Source organism: Saccoglossus kowalevskii, chromosome 6 (assembly GCF_978046115.1).
Source record: "Saccoglossus kowalevskii chromosome 6, keSacKowa6.1, whole genome shotgun sequence".
NCBI classification, from domain to species: Eukaryota; Metazoa; Hemichordata; class Enteropneusta; family Harrimaniidae; genus Saccoglossus; species Saccoglossus kowalevskii.
This window is the reverse complement of record NC_140646.1, coordinates 9,401,065-9,422,144: the sequence shown is the minus strand read 5'-3', so window position 1 is coordinate 9,422,144 and position 21,080 is coordinate 9,401,065. Positions and strand designations below refer to the sequence as shown.

The following is a 21,080-nucleotide window of genomic DNA, read 5'->3' as shown; positions in this document are numbered from 1 at the left end:
ATGAATTCAATTTAAATCTGATTTAAATCCATATGCATGTTTATCAACATTAAACTAATCATGTCTGTGGATGTCTGTGGATTCCCTCAATGAAATGAATTATACAAACTAAGCAATTATTATGCATAGATTTAGGTCTGTATATTGTTTCAGGGTGCACATGTACAAAGTTTCATAATGTGATGATTAATCCTAACTAAATTAGTGGAAATCTGAAAAGTAAATTATTATGCAAATTAGGTAATTATTATAGATGTATATAAACCTGAAACTAATTAGATCATCACATTGTGTTAGAGTACATATGTACCAAGATTCATTGAATTAAGATAAGTACTGTCACAGACCATCCATGTACATTGTACCAAGTTTTATTGAAATGTGATTAGAACTAAAAATTACGATTTATTATGCAAATTAGGTAATTAATATGATCTGAGCGGGTCTGTGCATTGTTCTGGAGCATCAATGTACCAAGTTTCATTAAAATGGAATAATTAGTTGATTAATATGCACACATTTTTACTTAAAATTAATCAGGTCTTTGGATTGTTCTAAAGCATCTATGTACTGAGTTTCATTGAAAAGTGATGAAGTAATAGTAATTGAAATATCAAAAGCTGAAAATTGATTAATTATGCAAATTAGGTAATTAATATTTCACATATCTGTTTATTCATCGTCCTATGTATCTATGTAAGTTTCATTGAAATGTGATTAGTACCTGAGATATCAGTGGAAAAGCTGAAAATTGACATAATTTTCATTTCTCACTACCAATGATCACGCTAAGGTATACATTTGGGGGGGGGGCAGTTGATTTTGTGATGTTCTGCTTCCATCGATTTTGTTGATTTTATTTTACTCCAGAATAGCTAAAATAATCATTAAGGTAATGTGAAATAGGAAATGGTTCACTATTACTAGAATATGTGATAGGAAGTTGTAAAACAGTAAACAGTCTGACATTCTGATATGCACAGTGTTTTGATTTATATGTGTTATTATAGATACCGATAAGTATACTTTGTAAAGTATGTACTGGCATATTATTACCGTTTACGTCATATTGTTCTAATATGTCAAATATATTCACAAGAAACTCATGGGCATCATTTTCCATACCAGGATTAAATAGTTCAGTACTTTCAATGTACTTCTGTAACCATGCTGCACTATTAAAACTGTTGATACCCAAATACATCTGAATTACAAATGATTCTCGTTCACATGACAAACAAGATGGTGTTTTATTTTTTTGCCATTGATGGGTTTTTGATTTGGTATGAATGTAGCTTGCAAATGCTAATACTTGTATATAACATTTGTAACCCAGCACTAGGGAGTCCATTTATAACATCCAACCAATCAGTACTCACAATATTTTTTTGATACAGGTGAAACTGATTTGGTAATTGGATTACATTTGAAGATATTTCTTTTTGATTTGTTAGTCTGTCAAGTGTGTGTATTATTTGATCCATAAAATTATCAACTTTATGGTTACATTGTACATGATTAGCTGACTGGGGGGAAAAATTCAGTATTTACTTCAAGTTTTGTTTTGTTTACTGTACTGTTGAGGCTGTGACTCGCATGCTCTTATTTTAGCACGTATTTACGATTTTGTTCATGTTTAATTCTAAAACTCTTTTTCTTAAGTCAAGGCATTCTAAATAATAATAATATTGGAATGACATTTATATAATTGTGCAATGTTACATGTAACTTAATAGTCTGGATATTAGCAAATACTGCTCAATAAACAATAACAACTACTATATATGCTAACTTATCATATAATTATCTTACGTGACTTAATAGGATATAACCCATTGTACAGTAATAACTTTACAAAACTTATTGCACTGAAGAATACTGAATATGCTTTACAGCAACTTATAGTATAATTATTATATGTGAACTCTACAAATATAACTTATTGTACATGTACAGTAGCAACTTTACAAAACTTATTGCACTTAGTTCATAACTCACTGAACAATGAAGACTAGTATCGAGTACTACTGCTTACAGTAGAATATCATCTTATAATGTTTAACAAACTAAGTGAACTAAAAGAATGTGTTTGTACTGATGACAGTGCCAAGCTCACAGTAAACTGACAAGGAGTTGTTGACAACTTTGACCAAATCTAATTACCATACAATGACTAAAGTATAAATAGAAGGCATTTTCTAATAATGAACTCCAGATGGCCCTAATTATAATAAGATGGAAAAACATACTCAAGTCACACAATGGAAATGAAATGACACACATAGTTGTACAAAGTTAACCCAATGCTCACAGTATAAACTGACAAATGTGTTTGAAAATATACTTTGAACAGATCTAATTCCTATACAGTGACTTCACACAAGGTCAAATATTAACTAGAGTAAAAACAAAGGCATTTTTCTATAATGAACTTAAGATGGCACTGGTTCCAATAAGATGAAGTGTATACGTAATCACACAACAATGGAAAATTCCAAAGGATTTCAAAACAACTATTACACAATGGATTTTCTCGTTAAATCCTGGTACAGATTAGTAGGATTGAATTTCAAAACATTAAAATCACTTTTCTTTAACTAAAAAAGCTTTCACAACCATTATCAAAACATTAAAGTTACTTTTTTTAACTAAAAAAAGCTTTCACAACAATTATGTTTCAACTGAAAAAATAATTACTTCATATCTCATTATTATGCATGTAAAGTGCACCAATAATGAACTTGTTTATCTTTTGTTAATAACATATATAAATTTGAAACAGATCGAGTAAAAATTACTTCAGTTATCGAGCCCACAAGAGATATCCAATCAGTAGCTGTCTCTCATTAATTATGCAAGCAAAATGCACCAACATCAAACTTGGCCATTGTTGCATGTTTGTTTATACCATATATAAATTTGTAACCAATCATGTAAGAGTTACTTGAGTTATCGCACCCACAAGTCATGCCAACAACAACAACAACAACAGCAGCAACAACAACGCCAAAATCTTCTCCTTACTATACCTTCCCTTTCGTTTACACTACACTACGGGCAAGGCAAAATGAGGCCAACACAGTTATGCATGAGGGCATAGGCCGGAAGCGGGACCTGGACACGTCTAAGGAGTGCTGATGGGAGAAACTTCTGCGCACAAATCTGTAACAGAGACTATTCAATTCGCTTGAACCGGGCAAAGAAGCAACTCCTCTTGATCCTTCGAGCCAACAATGTTGGCCAGACGGGGGATGACGATCGGTTAAGGATCATGTCTAGGGATTTGAATCTTGGTGAGAAACCCGATTTGTGTCCTTAGTGGTGCTGATGCCAGAGGCTTCAAGGGTGGTCTGCTCAAAGCTGACAATACAACCAACAAGTCCCGATTGGGCGGTTCCTTTGTTCTGAGTTTAGGCCTCTGATGGAAAGCAGTAAACAGTCTCCTAATAATAGGACAAGTCGCTAGTCTTGTCCCCAAAGAATTTTTGATGGGGGGAGGGGGGGTGACAAAGCCGGCCTATAGCCAACGATCGTTGCATAGGACAAGCGTAACTCATTAGCTAAATGGACAAAACGATCAGCTACCTGGCCAACAGAGGGCTGGCATGCAAAAATCTTCCTTCCACTACACTCATCAACGTACGCCCACCTTTTTGGGATGTAGGCTGCGTTGGTGGAATCCCTATTCGCCCTGGCCAGGACGTTGGCAGCCCACTCAGAGTTAACTGAAAGCCTCAATGCAAGTAAGTGGTACACCGCTGGGCTCATTGGCAGTGCGCCGTCTGGTTGGGACAGCAGATTCTGTAAGTCAGGAAGCACAACTGGTGTTTTGACTAACATTTCCAACAGTATTGACAACCAGGCCTTGCTTTGCCCGTTGGGTACCACCAGCATTGAAGTGCACGTGTGCTCTTGTTGAAGTTTCAGTACCCGGTGAATCGTGGGAAGGGAGGAAAGGCATACACGTTCATGTGGGCCCACGGGATCAACAAAGCGTCCCTGGCCCAGGTTCCTGGAGTTGGCAAGAGTGTCACATACATCGAAAGCTTGACATTCTGGGGTATGGTGAATAGGTCTAACTTTGGACTGTCCTACCGCCGAAACAGTGAAGAGGCTACCCCTTGGGGTATCTGCCACTCCACATTCTGGAAACAGAGTCGCCACGAGAGGGCGTCCACTTGACTGTTTTGCACTCCTGGAAGCTGGTGTGCAGCTAGCTCCACAATGAATTCCATGTACCAAAGGAGAATTTTCTCTGCCAGAACTGATAGCAATGGGGACCCCCCCCCCCCCCCCCGCCTCCTTGTTGATATAAGAGACCACCACTGTATTGTCCGGGTGAAGCAAGACTCGAACTATGGGTAGAAAGTGTATCGAACTATGGGTAGAAAGTGTATCGAACTATGGGTAGAATGTGTATCGAACTATGGGTAGAATGTGTATCAGTGCTAAGTGCACTGCTTTCAGTTTGAGCTAATTGACACAATGTATGGCGGCCTTGAACCCAATGCAGGGCCATATTCCCTGGGCTTGTTTTTGCACTCCCCAGTCTGTGAGGGAGGCATCTGTTATCAGTCATAGCAGTGGAGAGTGGGTCCAGGTGGGCCCCCTTGCCTGAGGTTGGCAATCGCCATCCACCAGGGCAAGGCATCCCTTGCTTGGTCCAAGAGAGTTACTCGCCTCTTCAGTTCCCGTAGGTGAGCCTGTTGCTGCAACATAGTGCACTGTACCGAGTGGCTGCGAAACGCAGCTTGGGGAACTACCCTGCAAACTTAGATCATCATTCTGATGATACACACCGCTCTCAGAGAGATGTAGAGAGAACTTTGACTAGACATTCAGCTACGCCTCTTAGTGCTAGGCAACGAGCCTGCAATGGTCGTACCAAGCCAGTCTTCGTGTCGAACTTCGTGCCCAGAAACCCAAACGCTGCTGAGTGTGGATGGGAAGCTAGGAAGCCCAACTGGTGTAGTGAATCCTGTGTTAGCCTTACTGTTCAACTAATCAACCCTTGTTTGGGTTGTGTAGCAACCAGCCGTCTAGGTACGGGTTGATGTGTACCGATGGCCAGTGCAGCAGCAGCACCACCTGTTTCAACATTCTGGTGAACACATATAGATCCATGCCTAACCTGAAGGGGAGTACCATGAACTTGACTACTTGGCCCAAATGGGCGAATCGAAGGAGTCGCTGACTCACTGAGGTTAACCAGTAGAAACAGAGCACTGAGAGTAAAACAGTGCTTGATGTTTCCAGGAATCACTTACTGATTTAGTCTGCTGTCCAGAACTGCTGGACACAGCCACCTGTAGTCTTTGGTACCACCAACACTTGCGGGTAGAAGCCCGGCCATTTGTAAGCAAACTGTTTCCCTCCTGGCAAATTGCTTTTGCTTTGCGGGGATTCCCTGGCAGTGCCTTTAACAGCTGTTGCGGGATTCCGACTTTAGTCGTTACGTTTTCTCGGCTTGGGGTCCTTTTTGCAGGTCTCACCTGTACCAACTGGTCAGTGGGATCCCGAAGCAGAGAGACTGCTCTTTCCATCCTCGAGAGGGTGGGGGATGTTCAGTCTACATAACTGAGGCAGTGAAGCACCCTGTGACTCAGTTCGTCAGTCAAAACAGCTAAAACAGCATCCCGCTGCACAGAGGCAGTCCCTGCCACAAGAGCCAGATGACACTGCGGGATATCCCGAGTAGCTGTGTTGTGTCTCACCAATGGCTGTGTATGCTTGTCTAGAAGGTTGGTGCATTCTGCCTTTGAGACTTCAGAGTGCTGGAGGCACAAAACAATGCGTTCCAGTGGGCTGGCCACAAACTCAAAAGTTGAGGGTTGCAACTTTGCTCTCAGGGCGTGGATTGTTTCCGACTGAACTGCCGAAATATTCCATGATCGCGGCAATCCCTCTTTGCCACCGAACCAAAAATTCATGGTACCGATTGGGCTTGATATTTGGCTCCAGATTCTGCTGGCTCAGGTATCAAACACCGCATCAATCGGGTAGCACTTGGTCTAGCATCAACACCGTCTGTGCGTTCCCCTGCGTCCAGCACTGGGCCGTACCAGGAGAGTCATATAGTCGGTGTTACTTTGTATTCCGGAAGTGACAGGACTACCAAGTGACTGCTCGAGGATCGAGGGGTGGGGGTCGAACATCGGATCACTAAGATCGATGTTCCTGACATCAACTGACTGCTCCCTTCTTTCTGCCCATTTTGAACACCACACTAGTAAAATGAACAAGGCATGCATGAGTGAAAAGAATTTACAGTTTAATGCTGATACAGAGCCCCGACAACGTGGCCGATTGCTTCATCTTGCACACAAAAAAATGACATGGGCCCCAAAATAAGAAAAACTTATCCTACCAGCCACTATGTCTACTGTTACCAGTGGTTCATTGACTCTTCAAAAAACTCAGTCGAAAAACTGGAGACTGAATCACACTGTTTTTGCTACGATGAACACTCGGTGCGGAGAAAAACAAAAGTGATCATAAGGCAAAATGGCGTCGTCCACTTTGCATCAGTCACATGGTTCGTGATGTGGAAGAAAATCTATGAGGTCATGGGGCTTTCCCTTACTTAGATTTCTCTCTCCATCTATGGCTGAATAGCAGATTAATGTCTACAGTTCAAAATGTAGTGAATTTTATTTTTCCATCTTTTATTCTTCTTTTTTTTACAATTTAATGTATAGTTAATTGTAGAATTGTCATACCTTGGCCATATAAAAATCACCGCCACCAATACCACAGCCAACATCTAGCACTTTCTGTTCTGGAAGAAGCTTTAACTTCTTTACAAATTCCTAAAAAAATACATTTAACAATATTTGAAGCATACTATGGTATGAGATAATTATTAGGATACATGAACAACTCAAAGATTACTACCACAAAATGGTCTATATGTTAAACGTTTCATCACCAGTTCCCTCTTTTCATCACAAATTCACAAAATAGTCGATGACATTTATTAAAATATGCATGTAAAAAGTGTATTTCCTTGCATAATAATCGTGATTATTAGTATGGTAGTTTGGTTCATGCTTTTAAGAGAAAACTTTTACGAGTGCATGGCGGGTGAACATATGGAACATGGTTTGCACCTTTTCTATTCTGTTATCTACTCAGGATGAACCCTGATGTTGCAATACTGAAGTAATCCATATTTCTTTTATGTAGTAGTTTTAGAAGCGTCAAAAATGTGATTGTCAAATCGTGAAACCTGGTCATTGAACATTGTTTTACTTTTCTGAATAATCGTGTCCATTGAGACTTTCGAGAATGGGGTGTGAACGAGCAAACTATTCCTCGACATGACTTGTTGGCGACCGTGAAAAGTTTAAATACTTCCTCTGCCTTCAGTTTACCTTTCGAAAATTGCGATTCAACAGCTTTAGGGGAAAAATCACCATTTTTTTCGAAATCAGATCACATTTGAACATCGCGGTAATTCACTTACTGCGTCAATAATTGGAAAACTTTGTCTGTACTGTGCATTTTGATTGGTTAACGAAAGACATGACCTGTTAGGTCAAAGGAAGTTGTTTCAGTTCAAATCATGATGAAAACACAATGGCGGAAATTGCTTTGTATAGAGAGTTTGTGTATAATAAACAAAATTCCACAACGAAGATAATGATAAAGATCTTGCCTTTGACTGTTTTCCCACAAGACTCTACCCATTTTTTGCAACGTAAATTTAGACGGTATGTAAACTGTATTGTAATAAAATGTGTTTATTTTTATGAACATGTTTGTTTCTTCATTGTAAAAAGTGTCGTGGAAATCAACAAGCAGCCTCTCGGCTGAGATAGCTCCGCTGTTAGCAATGCACATTACGATTAAAGAACAGAAGATATCATTCGAAAATGAACAATATGTATAGTATCAGAGCAATCAGACGGTTTTCAACAATACTGGAAAATATCACTTTTTACCAAAAATTACAAAAATATTTACCAAAATTAGAGAATTAAAGATATCATTACAAAATGAACAAATCTGAGAGAGGTCCACATGTAGTACCTATATATGTAATATCAAAGCAATTGGACATGCGGTTTTCAACAAGAAGTCGAAAATATTTCTTTACCAAAAATGACAAAAATATTCACCAAAATTAGATAATTAAAGATATCATCACGAAATTAACAAATCTGAGAGAAGTCCACATGTAGTACCTATATATGTAATATCAAAGTAATCGGACTTGAGGTTTTTTTTACAAGAAGTCGAAAATATCACTTTTTACCAAAAATGACAAAAATATTCACCAAAAATAGAGAATTTGAGATTTTGACATGAAATGAACAAATCTAAGAAAGAACCATCCAAGGTACTTGCATATCAAATTTGAAAACATTCTGACTTGCGGTTTAGAAGAAGAAGTTGAAATTGTAAAGTTGACGCCGCCGCCGACAGACAATCAGTAATATGAACAGCTCTGCTGTGTCGACTTTGTCAACAGCGGAGCTAAAAAGACGTATTACTTCTCCGAGACAGGCGCTGTGATTGAAAAATGTAATTTGGAACATGGTTACAATTTTAAACCCCCCCAAAAATGATCTTTCTGAGTCGGTCCTCGAGTATAAGCCCACCCCCTAATTTCCCCGATTTTACATGTTCAGGCCCCTGGGCTTATACTCGGGGAAGTACGGTAATTTGTTATATAGTCAACAGAAGTTACATATTAGTCTAATTATTGTCTGAAATAATTTACAATCATTTGGGTCAATCATCTTTTTAAATTAGTTACAACAAATAAACAAACATCTATATGATATTATCGACATTGGTAATTACCAGTTACCATAGTTATCAGGGTATAGACCCCTGCTCCAGTATATGCCCCCCCCCCCTCCAAATTTACAGCATTTTACAACAATTTACCCGATTATAAACCCAACAAAATCCAAGCCAAAAGATCATACTACAACATCGGCAAATCTCTTCCACGTTGCGTTCAATAACATTAAAATAATTAAATGAGCTATAATAATTTGAACATGTTGCATCATCCAGCATTTTGATGGGTTAAGTAGCGATTTGACCTATTAGGTCAACTCGTGCAACAGAAAGAACATGACGGTTACCCGACAGCATCGAGCGTTTATACACAACCGGGATCATTTGCTTACGATGAAACTAAGTTGAATTTTATTTGCATTTCATAACAATTCATCGAATATATTTTTTGTACGTTATTATAATCATAACTGAGTAATAATCAACAATTGTGAAATGTAGCATGACTGGATTGCGCAACCGTGATCATTTGCTGCTACGCAATGTAGGTTTTAGTTTTCATTTGAAACTTTGTTTAGAATATACTTTCGTTACCCCAAAATGTACAGACCAATATTCACTTGAACCGCAGGGTTGAATGCTGTTCCACTTAGTAAATGCACACAAAAGTGATTGGTGACCCCGGGACGTAACATCCTCGAGTTATTTTGAACGATGCTAGTCAATGAAGATACTTTAGTATCGTACACACAGAGATTTGAATAAATTAGCATAAACAAGTGGCGTATACAACAGATTGTTTATTTACATCAAAACACGTGTTCCGTGTAGTAGTAATATGGCCAAAAATAAAAACAGCCGTTATTTGGCCATCTTTGATCTGATTATGAAACACACTGATATGTATGATGTATGTGCCAAATACGAATGAAAATGGTACATAAATTGTGGAAATATAGTAGTAAGGCCAAAAAGTCAGATTGCTGTCAATCGGCCATCCTTGACCAGATTTTGAAACAAATTGTTATGGACATGCATCCTAACATGTATAAAGTACATGTATGTGCCAAATTTGAATGAAAACTGACAGAGCACTTCCAAGATACCGCATAAAAAAACAAAACAAGATTCCTGCCAGTCGACCATCTTTGATCCAATTGCGAAATAAATTGTACTGGACATGTAACCTAACATGTATAATCTATGTACCAAGTTTGAATGACAACTGACAAAGCATGTCCAAAATACAACATTTTCAAAAAACAAGATGGCTGCCAGTCGGCCATTTTGAATCGAATCGCTAAACCACTGCATGTACACACGTCCCACATAAGGTACTAGGCACATGCAAAGAATGAACGGAATCGGTCCAAGGGATTCTGAGATATGACTCCGGACGGAAGCACGGACGCACAGACGAATGGATGGAGACCGAATTATAAGTCCCTGTTTTTGGACTTCGTCCGAATGGGGACTAATTATCTCTTTGGAGAAGTTTTACTTTTTCGTTAATTTGCCGTTTTTCCAGAGGGGTTTATACTTGGACAACTATGGTATTGGTTTTGTTGCTAACTATGAGAACTCAATCGCCTTGTACCACTAACCTTGGTTGTCTCTGGACCACCAGTACTTACAAAGCCATTACCAAATACCTTCTCATACTGCAAAATACTTTGACGTGAATATTGCTGGCTGTCAAGAAACTGCTGAAATGTATTGTACCCACCATGAACAGCTTTAGTATGTCTCTTCTTCTGCAGTAACCAACAAAGCTGGTTTTGATTTTTCTTCAACTGCATATAACATAAAATACATAGGACATGTTTAATTAATTTATATTTTTACATGAAAGATGACCAGGCATTAGTGGTAGTTGGGATTGAGTTACATGAAAGATGACCAGGCATTAGTGGTAGTTGGGATTGAGTTACATGAAAGATGACCAGGTCTTAGTGGTAGTTGGGATTAAGTTACATGAAAGATGACCAGGCATTAGTGGTAGTTGGGATTGAGTTACATGAAAGATGACTAGGTCTTAGTGGTAGTTGGGATTGAGTTACATGAAAGATGACTAGATCTTAGTGGTAGTTGGGATTGAGTTACATGAAAGATGACCAGGCATTAGTGGTAGTTGGAATTGAGTTACATGAAAGATGACTAGGTCTTAGTGGTAGTTGGGATTAAGTTACATGAAAGATGACCATGCTTTAGTGGTAGTTGGGATTGAGTTACATGAAAGATGACTAGGTCTTAGTGGTGGTTGGGATTGAGTTACATGAAAGATGACTAGGTCTTAGTGGTAGTTGGGATTGAGTTACATGAAAGATGACTAGGTCTTGGTGGTTGGGATTGAGTTACATGAAAGATGACTAGGTCTTAGTGGTAGTTGGAATTGAGTTACATGAAAGATGACTAGGTCTTAGTGGTAGTTGGGATTAAGTTACATGAAAGATGACCAGGCTTTAGTGGTAGTTGGAATTGAGTTACATGAAAGATGACTAGGTCTTAGTGGAAGTTGAGATTGAGTAACATGAAAGATGACTAGGTCTTAGTGGTGGTGGGGATTGAGTTACATGAAAGATGACTAGGTCTTAGTGGTAGTTGGGATTGAGTTACATGAAAGATGACTAGGTCTTAGTGGTGGTTGGGATTGAGTTACATGAAAGATGACTAGGTCTTAGTGGTAGTTGGGATTGAGTTACATGAAAGATGACTAGGTCTTGGTGGTTGGGATTGAGTTACATGAAAGATGACTAGGTCTTAGTGGTAGTTGGGATTGAGTTACATGAAAGATGACTAGGTCTTAGTGGTAGTTGGGATTGAGTTACATGAAAGATGACCAGGCTTTAGTGGTAGTTGAGATTGAGTAACATGAAAGATGACTAGGTCTTAGTGGTGGTGGGGATTGAGTTACATGAAAGATGACTAGGTCTTAGTGGTAGTTGGGATTGAGTTACATGAAAGATGACTAGGTCTTAGTGGTGGCTGGGATTGAGTTACATGAAAGATGACTAGGTCTTAGTGGTAGTTGGGATTGAGTTACATGAAATATGACTAGGTCTTGGTGGTTGGGATTGAGTTACATGAAAGATGACTAGGTCTTAGTGGTAGTTGGGATTGAGTTACATGAAAGATGACTAGGTCTTAGTGGTAGTTGGGATTGAGTTACATGAAAGATGGCCAGGCATTAGTGGGAGGTGGGATTGAGTTACACGAAAGATGACTAGGTCTTAGTTGTAGTTGGGATTAAGTTACATGAAAGATGACCAGGCATTAGTGGTAGTTGGGATTGAGTTACATGCAAGATGACGAGGTCTTAGTGGTAGCCTGGGATTGAGTTACATGAAAGATGACCAGGCATTAGTGGTAGTTGGGATTGAGTTACATGAAAGATGACTAGGTCTTAGTGGTAGTTGGGATTGAGTTACATGAAAGATGACCAGGCATTAGTGGTAGTTGGGATTGAGTTACATGAAAGATGACCTGGTCTTAGTGGTAGTTGGGATTGAGTTACATGAAAGATGACTAGGTCTTAGTGGTAGTTGGGATTGAGTTACATGAAAGATGACCAGGCATTAGTGGTAGTTGGAATTGAGTTACATGAAAGATGACTAGGTCTTAGTGGAAGTTGAGATTGAGTAACATGAAAGATGACTAGGTCTTAGTGGTGGTGGGGATTGAGTTACATGAAAGATGACTAGGTCTTAGTGGTAGTTGGGATTGAGTTACATGAAAGATGACTAGGTCTTAGTGGTGGTTGGGATTGAGTCACATGAAAGATGACTAGGTCTTAGTGGTAGTTGGGATTGAGTTACATGAAAGATGACTAGGTCTTGGTGGTTGGGATTGAGTTACATGAAAGATGACTAGGTCTTAGTGGTAGTTGGGATTGAGTTACATGAAAGATGACTAGGTCTTAGTGGTAGTTGGGATTGAGTTACATGAAAGATGACCAGGCTTTAGTGGTAGTTGAGATTGAGTAACATGAAAGATGACTAGGTCTTAGTGGTGGTGGGGATTGAGTTACATGAAAGATGACTAGGTCTTAGTGGTAGTTGGGATTGAGTTACATGAAAGATGACTAGGTCTTAGTGGTGGCTGGGATTGAGTTACATGAAAGATGACTAGGTCTTAGTGGTAGTTGGGATTGAGTTACATGAAAGATGACTAGGTCTTGGTGGTTGGGATTGAGTTACATGAAAGATGACTAGGTCTTAGTGGTAGTTGGGATTGAGTTACATGAAAGATGACTAGGTCTTAGTGGTAGTTGGGATTGAGTTACATGAAAGATGGCCAGGCATTAGTGGGAGGTGGGATTGAGTTACACGAAAGATGACTAGGTCTTAGTTGTAGTTGGGATTAAGTTACATGAAAGATGACCAGGCATTAGTGGTAGTTGGGATTGAGTTACATGAAAGATGACGAGGTCTTAGTGGTAGCCTGGGATTGAGTTACATGAAAGATGACCAGGCATTAGTGGTAGTTGGGATTGAGTTACATGAAAGATGACCAGGCATTAGTGGTAGTTGGGATTGAGTTACATGAAAGATGTCCTGGTCTTAGTGGTAGTTGGGATTGAGTTACATGAAAGATGACTAGGTCTTAGTGGTAGTTGGGATTGAGTTACATGAAAGATGACCAGGCATTAGTGGTAGTTGGGATTGAGTTACATGAAAGATGACTAGATCTTAGTGGTAGTTGGGATTGAGTTACATGAAAGATGACCAGGCATTAGTGGTAGTTGGAATTGAGTTGCATGAAAGATGACTAGGTCTTAGTGGTAGTTGGGATTAAGTTACATGAAAGATGACCAGGCTTTAGTGGTAGTTGGGATTGAGTTACATGAAAGATGACTAGGTCTTAGTGGTGGTGGGGATTGAGTTACATGAAAGATGACTAGGTATTAGTGGTAGTTGGGATTGAGTTACATGAAAGATGACTAGGTCTTAGTGGTGGTTGGGATTGAGTTACATGAAAGATGACTAGGTCTTAGTGGTAGTTGGGATTGAGTTACATGAAAGATGACTAGGTCTTGGTGGTTGGGATTGAGTTACATGAAAGATGACTAGGTCTTAGCGGTAGTTGGAATTGAGTTACATGAAAGATGACTAGGTCTTAGTGGTAGTTGGGATTAAGTTACATGAAAGATGACCAGGCTTTAGTGGTAGTTGGGATTGAGTTACATGAAAGATGACTAGGTCTTAGTGGAAGTTGAGATTGAGTAACATGAAAGATGACTAGGTCTTAGTGGTGGTGGGGATTGAGTTACATGAAAGATGACTAGGTCTTAGTGGTAGTTGGGATTGAGTTACATGAAAGATGACTAGGTCTTAGTGGTGGTTGGGATTGAGTTACATGAAAGATGACTAGGTCTTAGTGGTAGTTGGGATTGAGTTACATGAAAGATGACTAGGTCTTGGTGGTTCGGATTGAGTTACATGAAAGATGACTAGGTCTTAGTGGTAGTTGGGATTGAGTTACATGAAAGATGACTAGGTCTTAGTGGTAGTTGGGATTAAGTTACATGAAAGATGACCAGGCTTTAGTGGTAGTTGGGATTGAGTTACATGAAAGATGACTAGGTCTTAGTGGTAGTTGAGATTGAGTAACATGAAAGATGACTAGGTCTTAGTGGTGGTGGGGATTGAGTTACATGAAAGATGACTAGGTCTTAGTGGTAGTTGGGATTGAGTTACATGAAAGATGACTAGGTCTTAGTGGTGGCTGGGATTGAGTTACATGAAAGATGACTAGGTCTTAGTGGTAGTTGGGATTGAGTTACATGAAAGATGACTAGGTCTTGGTGGTTGGGATTGAGTTACATGAAAGATGACTAGGTCTTAGTGGTAGTTGGGATTGAGTTACATGAAAGATGACTAGGTCTTAGTGGTAGTTGGGATTGAGTTACATGAAAGATGGCCAGGCATTAGTGGGAGGTGGGATTGAGTTACACGAAAGATGACTAGGTCTTAGTTGTAGTTGGGATTAAGTTACATGAAAGATGACCAGGCATTAGTGGTAGTTGGGATTGAGTTACATGAAAGATGACTAGGTCTTAGTGGTAGCCTGGGATTGAGTTACATGAAAGATGACCAGGCATTAGTGGTAGTTGGGATTGAGTTACATGAAAGATGACTAGGTCTTAGTGGTAGTTGGGATTGAGTTACATGAAAGATGACCAGGCATTAGTGGTAGTTGGGATTGAGTTACATGAAAGATGACTAGGTCTTAGTGGTGGTGGGGATTGAGTTACATGAAAGATGACTAGGTATTAGTGGTAGTTGGGATTGAGTTACATGAAAGATGACTAGGTCTTAGTGGTGGTTGGGATTGAGTTACATGAAAGATGACTAGGTCTTAGTGGTAGTTGGGATTGAGTTACATGAAAGATGACTAGGTCTTGGTGGTTGGGATTGAGTTACATGAAAGATGACTAGGTCTTAGCGGTAGTTGGAATTGAGTTACATGAAAGATGACTAGGTCTTAGTGGTAGTTGGGATTAAGTTACATGAAAGATGACCAGGCTTTAGTGGTAGTTGGGATTGAGTTACATGAAAGATGACTAGGTCTTAGTGGAAGTTGAGATTGAGTAACATGAAAGATGACTAGGTCTTAGTGGTGGTGGGGATTGAGTTACATGAAAGATGACTAGGTCTTAGTGGTGGTTGGGATTGAGTTACATGAAAGATGACTAGGTCTTAGTGGTAGTTGGGATTGAGTTACATGAAAGATGACTAGGTCTTGGTGGTTCGGATTGAGTTACATGAAAGATGACTAGGTCTTAGTGGTAGTTGGGATTGAGTTACATGAAAGATGACTAGGTCTTAGTGGTAGTTGGGATTAAGTTACATGAAAGATGACCAGGCTTTAGTGGTAGTTGAGATTGAGTAACATGAAAGATGACTAGGTCTTAGTGGTGGTGGGGATTGAGTTACATGAAAGATGACTAGGTCTTAGTGGTAGTTGGGATTGAGTTACATGAAAGATGACTAGGTCTTAGTGGTGGCTGGGATTGAGTTACATGAAAGATGACTAGGTCTTAGTGGTAGTTGGGATTGAGTTACATGAAAGATGACTAGGTCTTGGTGGTTGGGATTGAGTTACATGAAAGATGACTAGGTCTTAGTGGTAGTTGGGATTGAGTTACATGAAAGATGACTAGGTCTTAGTGGTAGTTGGGATTGAGTTACATGAAAGATGGCCAGGCATTAGTGGGAGGTGGGATTGAGTTACACGAAAGATGACTAGGTCTTAGTTGTAGTTGGGATTAAGTTACATGAAAGATGACCAGGCATTAGTGGTAGTTGGGATTGAGTTACATGAAAGATGACTAGGTCTTAGTGGTAGCCTGGGAATGAGTTACATGAAAGATGACCAGGCATTAGTGGTAGTTGGGATTGAGTTACATGAAAGATGACTAGGTCTTAGTGGTAGTTGGGATTGAGTTACATGAAAGATGACCAGGCATTAGTGGTAGTTGGGATTGAGTTACATGAAAGATGACTAGGTCTTAGTGGTGGTGGGGATTGAGTTACATGAAAGATGACTAGGTATTAGTGGTAGTTGGGATTGAGTTACATGAAAGATGACTAGGTCTTAGTGGTGGTTGGGATTGAGTTACATGAAAGATGACTAGGTCTTAGTGGTAGTTGGGATTGAGTTACATGAAAGATGACTAGGTCTTGGTGGTTGGGATTGAGTTACATGAAAGATGACTAGGTCTCAGCGGTAGTTGGAATTGAGTTACATGAAAGATGACTAGGTCTTAGTGGTAGTTGGGATTAAGTTACATGAAAGATGACCAGGCTTTAGTGGTAGTTGGGATTGAGTTACATGAAAGATGACTAGGTCTTAGTGGAAGTTGAGATTGAGTAACATGAAAGATGACTAGGTCTTAGTGGTGGTGGGGATTGAGTTACATGAAAGATGACTAGGTCTTAGTGGTAGTTGGGATTGAGTTACATGAAAGATGACTAGGTCTTAGTGGTGGTTGGGATTGAGTTACATGAAAGATGACTAGGTCTTAGTGGTAGTTGGGATTGAGTTACATGAAAGATGACTAGGTCTTGGTGGTTCGGATTGAGTTACATGAAAGATGACTAGGTCTTAGTGGTAGTTGGGATTGAGTTACATGAAAGATGACTAGGTCTTAGTGGTAGTTGGGATTAAGTTACATGAAAGATGACCAGGCTTTAGTGGTAGTTGGGATTGAGTTACATGAAAGATGACTAGGTCTTAGTGGTAGTTGAGATTGAGTAACATGAAAGATGACTAGGTCTTAGTGGTGGTGGGGATTGAGTTACATGAAAGATGACTAGGTCTTAGTGGTAGTTGGGATTGAGTTACATGAAAGATGACTAGGTCTTAGTGGTGGCTGGGATTGAGTTACATGAAAGATGACTAGGTCTTAGTGGTAGTTGGGATTGAGTTACATGAAAGATGACTAGGTCTTGGTGGTTGGGATTGAGTTACATGAAAGATGACTAGGTCTTAGTGGTAGTTGGGATTGAGTTACATGAAAGATGACTAGGTCTTAGTGGTAGTTGGGATTGAGTTACATGAAAGATGGCCAGGCATTAGTGGGAGGTGGGATTGAGTTACACGAAAGATGACTAGGTCTTAGTTGTAGTTGGGATTAAGTTACATGAAAGATGACCAGGCATTAGTGGTAGTTGGGATTGAGTTACATGAAAGATGACTAGGTCTTAGTGGTAGCCTGGGATTGAGTTACATGAAAGATGACCAGGCATTAGTGGTAGTTGGGATTGAGTTACATGAAAGATGACTAGGTCTTAGTGGTAGTTGGGATTGAGTTACATGAAAGATGACCAGGCATTAGTGGTAGTTGGGATTGAGTTACATGAAAGATGACCTGGTCTTAGTGGTAGTTGGGATTGAGTTACATGAAAGATGACTAGGTCTTAGTGGTAGTTGGGATTGAGTTACATGAAAGATGACCAGGCATTAGTGGTAGTTGGGATTGAGTTACATGAAAGATGACTAGGTCTTAGTGGTAGTTGGGATTAAGTTACATGAAAGATGACCAGGCTTTAGTGGTAGTTGGGATTGAGTTACATGAAAGATGACTAGGTCTTAGTGGTAGTTGAGATTGAGTAACATGAAAGATGACTAGGTCTTAGTGGTGGTGGGGATTGAGTAACATGAAAGATGACTAGGTTTTAGTGGTAGTTGGGATTGAGTTATATGAAAGATGACTAGGACTTAGTGGTAGTGGGAATTGAGTAACATGAAAGATGACTAGGTCTTAGTGGTAGTTGGGATTAAGTTACATGAAAGATGACTAGGTCTTTGTGGTAGTTGTGATTGATTTACATGAAAGATGACTAGGTTTTAGTGGTAGTTGGGATTGAGTAACATGAAAGATGACTAGGTCTTAGTGGTGGTGGGAATTGAGTTACATGAAAGATGACTAGGTTTTAGTGGTAGTTGGGATTGAGTTACATGAAAGATGACTAGGTCTTAGTGGTGGTTGGGATTGAGTTACATGAAAGATGACTAGGTTTTAGTGGTAGTTGGGATTGAGTTACATGAAAGATGACTAGGTCTTAGTGGTAGTTGGGATTGAGTTACATGAAAGATGACTAGGTTTTAGTGGTAGTAGGGATTGAGTTACATGAAAGATGACTAGGTTTTAGTGGTAGTGGAAATTGAGTTACATGAAAGATGACTAGGTCTTAGTGGTAGTTGGGATTAAGTTACATGAAAGATGATCAGGCTTTAGTGGTAGTTGGGATTGAGTTACATGAAAGATGACTAGGTCTTAGTGGTGGTTGGGATTGAGTTATATGAAAGATGACTAGGTCTTAGTGGTGGTGGGAATTGAGTAACATGAAAGATGACTAGGTTTTAGTGGTAGTTGGGATTGAGTTATATGAAAGATGACTAGGTCTTAGTGGTGGTGGGAATTGAGTAACATGAAAGATGACTAGGTCTTTGTGGTAGTTGGGATTGAGTTACATGAAAGATGACTAAGTTTTAGTGGTAGTGGGAATTGAGTTACATGAAAGATGACTAGGTCTTAGTGGTAGTTGGGATTAAGTTACATGAAAGATGACCAGGCTTTAGTGGTAGTTGGGATTGAGTTACATGAAAGATGACTAGGTTTTAGTGGTAGTTGGGATTGAGTTACATGAAAGATGACTAGGTCTTAGTGGTAGTTGGGATTAAGTTACATGAAAGATGACCAGGCTTTAGTGGTAGTTGGGATTGAGTTACATGAAAGGTGACTTGGTCTTAGTGGTAGTTGGGATTGAGTTACATGAAAGATGACTAGGTCTTAGTGGTGGCTGGGATTGAGTTATATGAAAGATGACTAGGTCTTAGTGGTGGTGGGGATTGAGTTACATGAAAGATGACTAGGTCTTAGTGGTAGTTGGGATTGAGTTACATGAAAGATGACCAGGCATTAGTGGTAGTTGGGATTGAGTTACATGAAAGATGACTAGGTCTGAGTGGTAGTTGGGATTGAGTTACATGAAAGATGACCAGGCATTAGTGGTAGTTGGGATTGAGTTACATGAAAGATTACTTGGTCTTAGTGGTAGTTGGGATTGAGTTACATGAAAGATGACTAGGTCTTAGTGGTGGTTGGGATTGAGTTACATGAAAGATGACTAGGTCATAGTGGTGGTTGGGATTGAGTTACATAAAAGATGACGAGGTCTTAGTGGTAGTTTGGATTGAGTTACATGAAAGATGACTAGGTCTTAGTGGTGGTGGGAATTGAGTAACATGAAAGATGACTAGGTCTTAGTGGTGGTGGGGATTGAGTTACATGAAAGATGACTAGGTCTTTGTGGTAGTTGGGATTGAGTTACATGAAAGATGACTAGGTTTTAGTGGTGGTGGGAATTCAGTAACATGAAAGATGACTAGGTCTTTGTGGTAGTTGGGATTGAGTTACATGAAAGATGACTAGGTCTTAGTGGTAGTTGGGATTGAGTTACATGAAAGATGACTAGGTCTTGGTGGTTGGGATTGAGTTACATGAAAGATGACTAGATCTTAGTGGTAGTTGGGATTGAGTTACATGAAAGATGACTAGGTCTTAGTGGTGGTTGGGATTGAGTTACATGAAATATGACTAGGTCTTAGTGGTAGTTTGGATTGAGTTACATGAAAGATGACTAGGTCATAGTGGTGGTTGGGATTGAGTAACATGAAAGATGACTAGGTCTTAGTGGTGGTGGGGATTGAGTTACATGAAAGATGACTAGGTCTTTGTGGTAGTTGGGATTGAGTTACATGAAAGATGACTAGGTTTTACTGGTAGTTGGGATTGAGTTACATGAAAGATGACTAGGTCTTAGTGGTGGTGGGGATTGAGTTACATGAAAGATGACTAGGTCTTTGTGGTAGTTGGGATTGAGTTACATGAAAGATGACTAGGTTTTAGTGGTAGTTGGGATTGAGTTACATGAAAGATGACTAGGTCTTAGTGGTGGTTGGGATTGAGTTACATGAAAGATGACTAGGTTTTAGTGGTAGTTGGGATTGAGTTACATGAAAGATGACTAGGTCTTAGTGGTAGTTGGGATTGAGTTACATGAAAGATGACTAGGTTTTAGTGGTAGTTGGAATTGAGTTACATGAAAGATGACTAGGTTTTAGTGGTAGTTGGGATTGAGTTACATGAAAGATGACTAGGTCTTTGTGGTAGTTGGGATTGAGTTACATGAAAGATGACTAGGTTTTAGTGGTAGTGGGAATTGAGTTACATGAAAGATGACTAGGTCTTAGTGGTAGTTGGGATTGAGTTACATGAAAGATGACCAGGCTTTAGTGGTAGTTGGGATTGAGTTACATGAAAGATGACTTGGTCTTAGTGGTAGTTGGGATTGAGTTACATGAAAGATGACCAGGTCTTAGTGGTGGTGGGGATTGAGTTACATGAAAGATGACTAGGTCTTAGTGGTAGTTGGGATTAAGTTACATGAAAGATGGCCAGGCTTCAGTGGTAGTTAGGATTGAGTTACATGAAAGATGACTAGGTCTTAGTGGTAATTGGGATTGAGTTACATGAAAGATGACTAGGTCTTAGTGGTAGTTGGGATTGAGTTACATGAAAGATGACTAGGTTTTAGTGGTAGTTGGGATTGAGTAACATGAAAGATGACTAGGTTTTAGTGGTAGTTGGGATTGAGTTACATGAAAGATGACTAGGTTTTAGTGGTAGTTGGAATTGAGTTACATAAAAGATGACTAGGTCTTGGTGGTTGGGATTGAGTTACATGAAAGATGACTAGGTCTTAGTGGTGGTGGGAATTGAGTAACATGAAAGATGACTAGGTCTTAGTGGTGGTGGAGAT

The 21,080-nt window shown here is 39.5% G+C and overlaps 1 protein-coding gene across 1 annotated transcript in view; it reads right to left on the bottom strand.

Annotated features, from left to right (window-relative positions):
* Nucleotides 1-21,080, bottom strand: part of LOC100378603 (uncharacterized) — an 88,321-nt gene that overhangs the window by 25,765 nt on the left and 41,476 nt on the right. The window contains exons 6-7 of the mRNA XM_085500019.1: nucleotides 10,356-10,544; nucleotides 6,720-6,809 (exon numbers count right to left, since the gene is read on the bottom strand). Coding sequence (XP_085356145.1) covers nucleotides 6,720-6,809; nucleotides 10,356-10,544 — 279 coding nt within the window. The remainder of the gene's footprint in view (nucleotides 1-6,719; nucleotides 6,810-10,355; nucleotides 10,545-21,080) is intronic.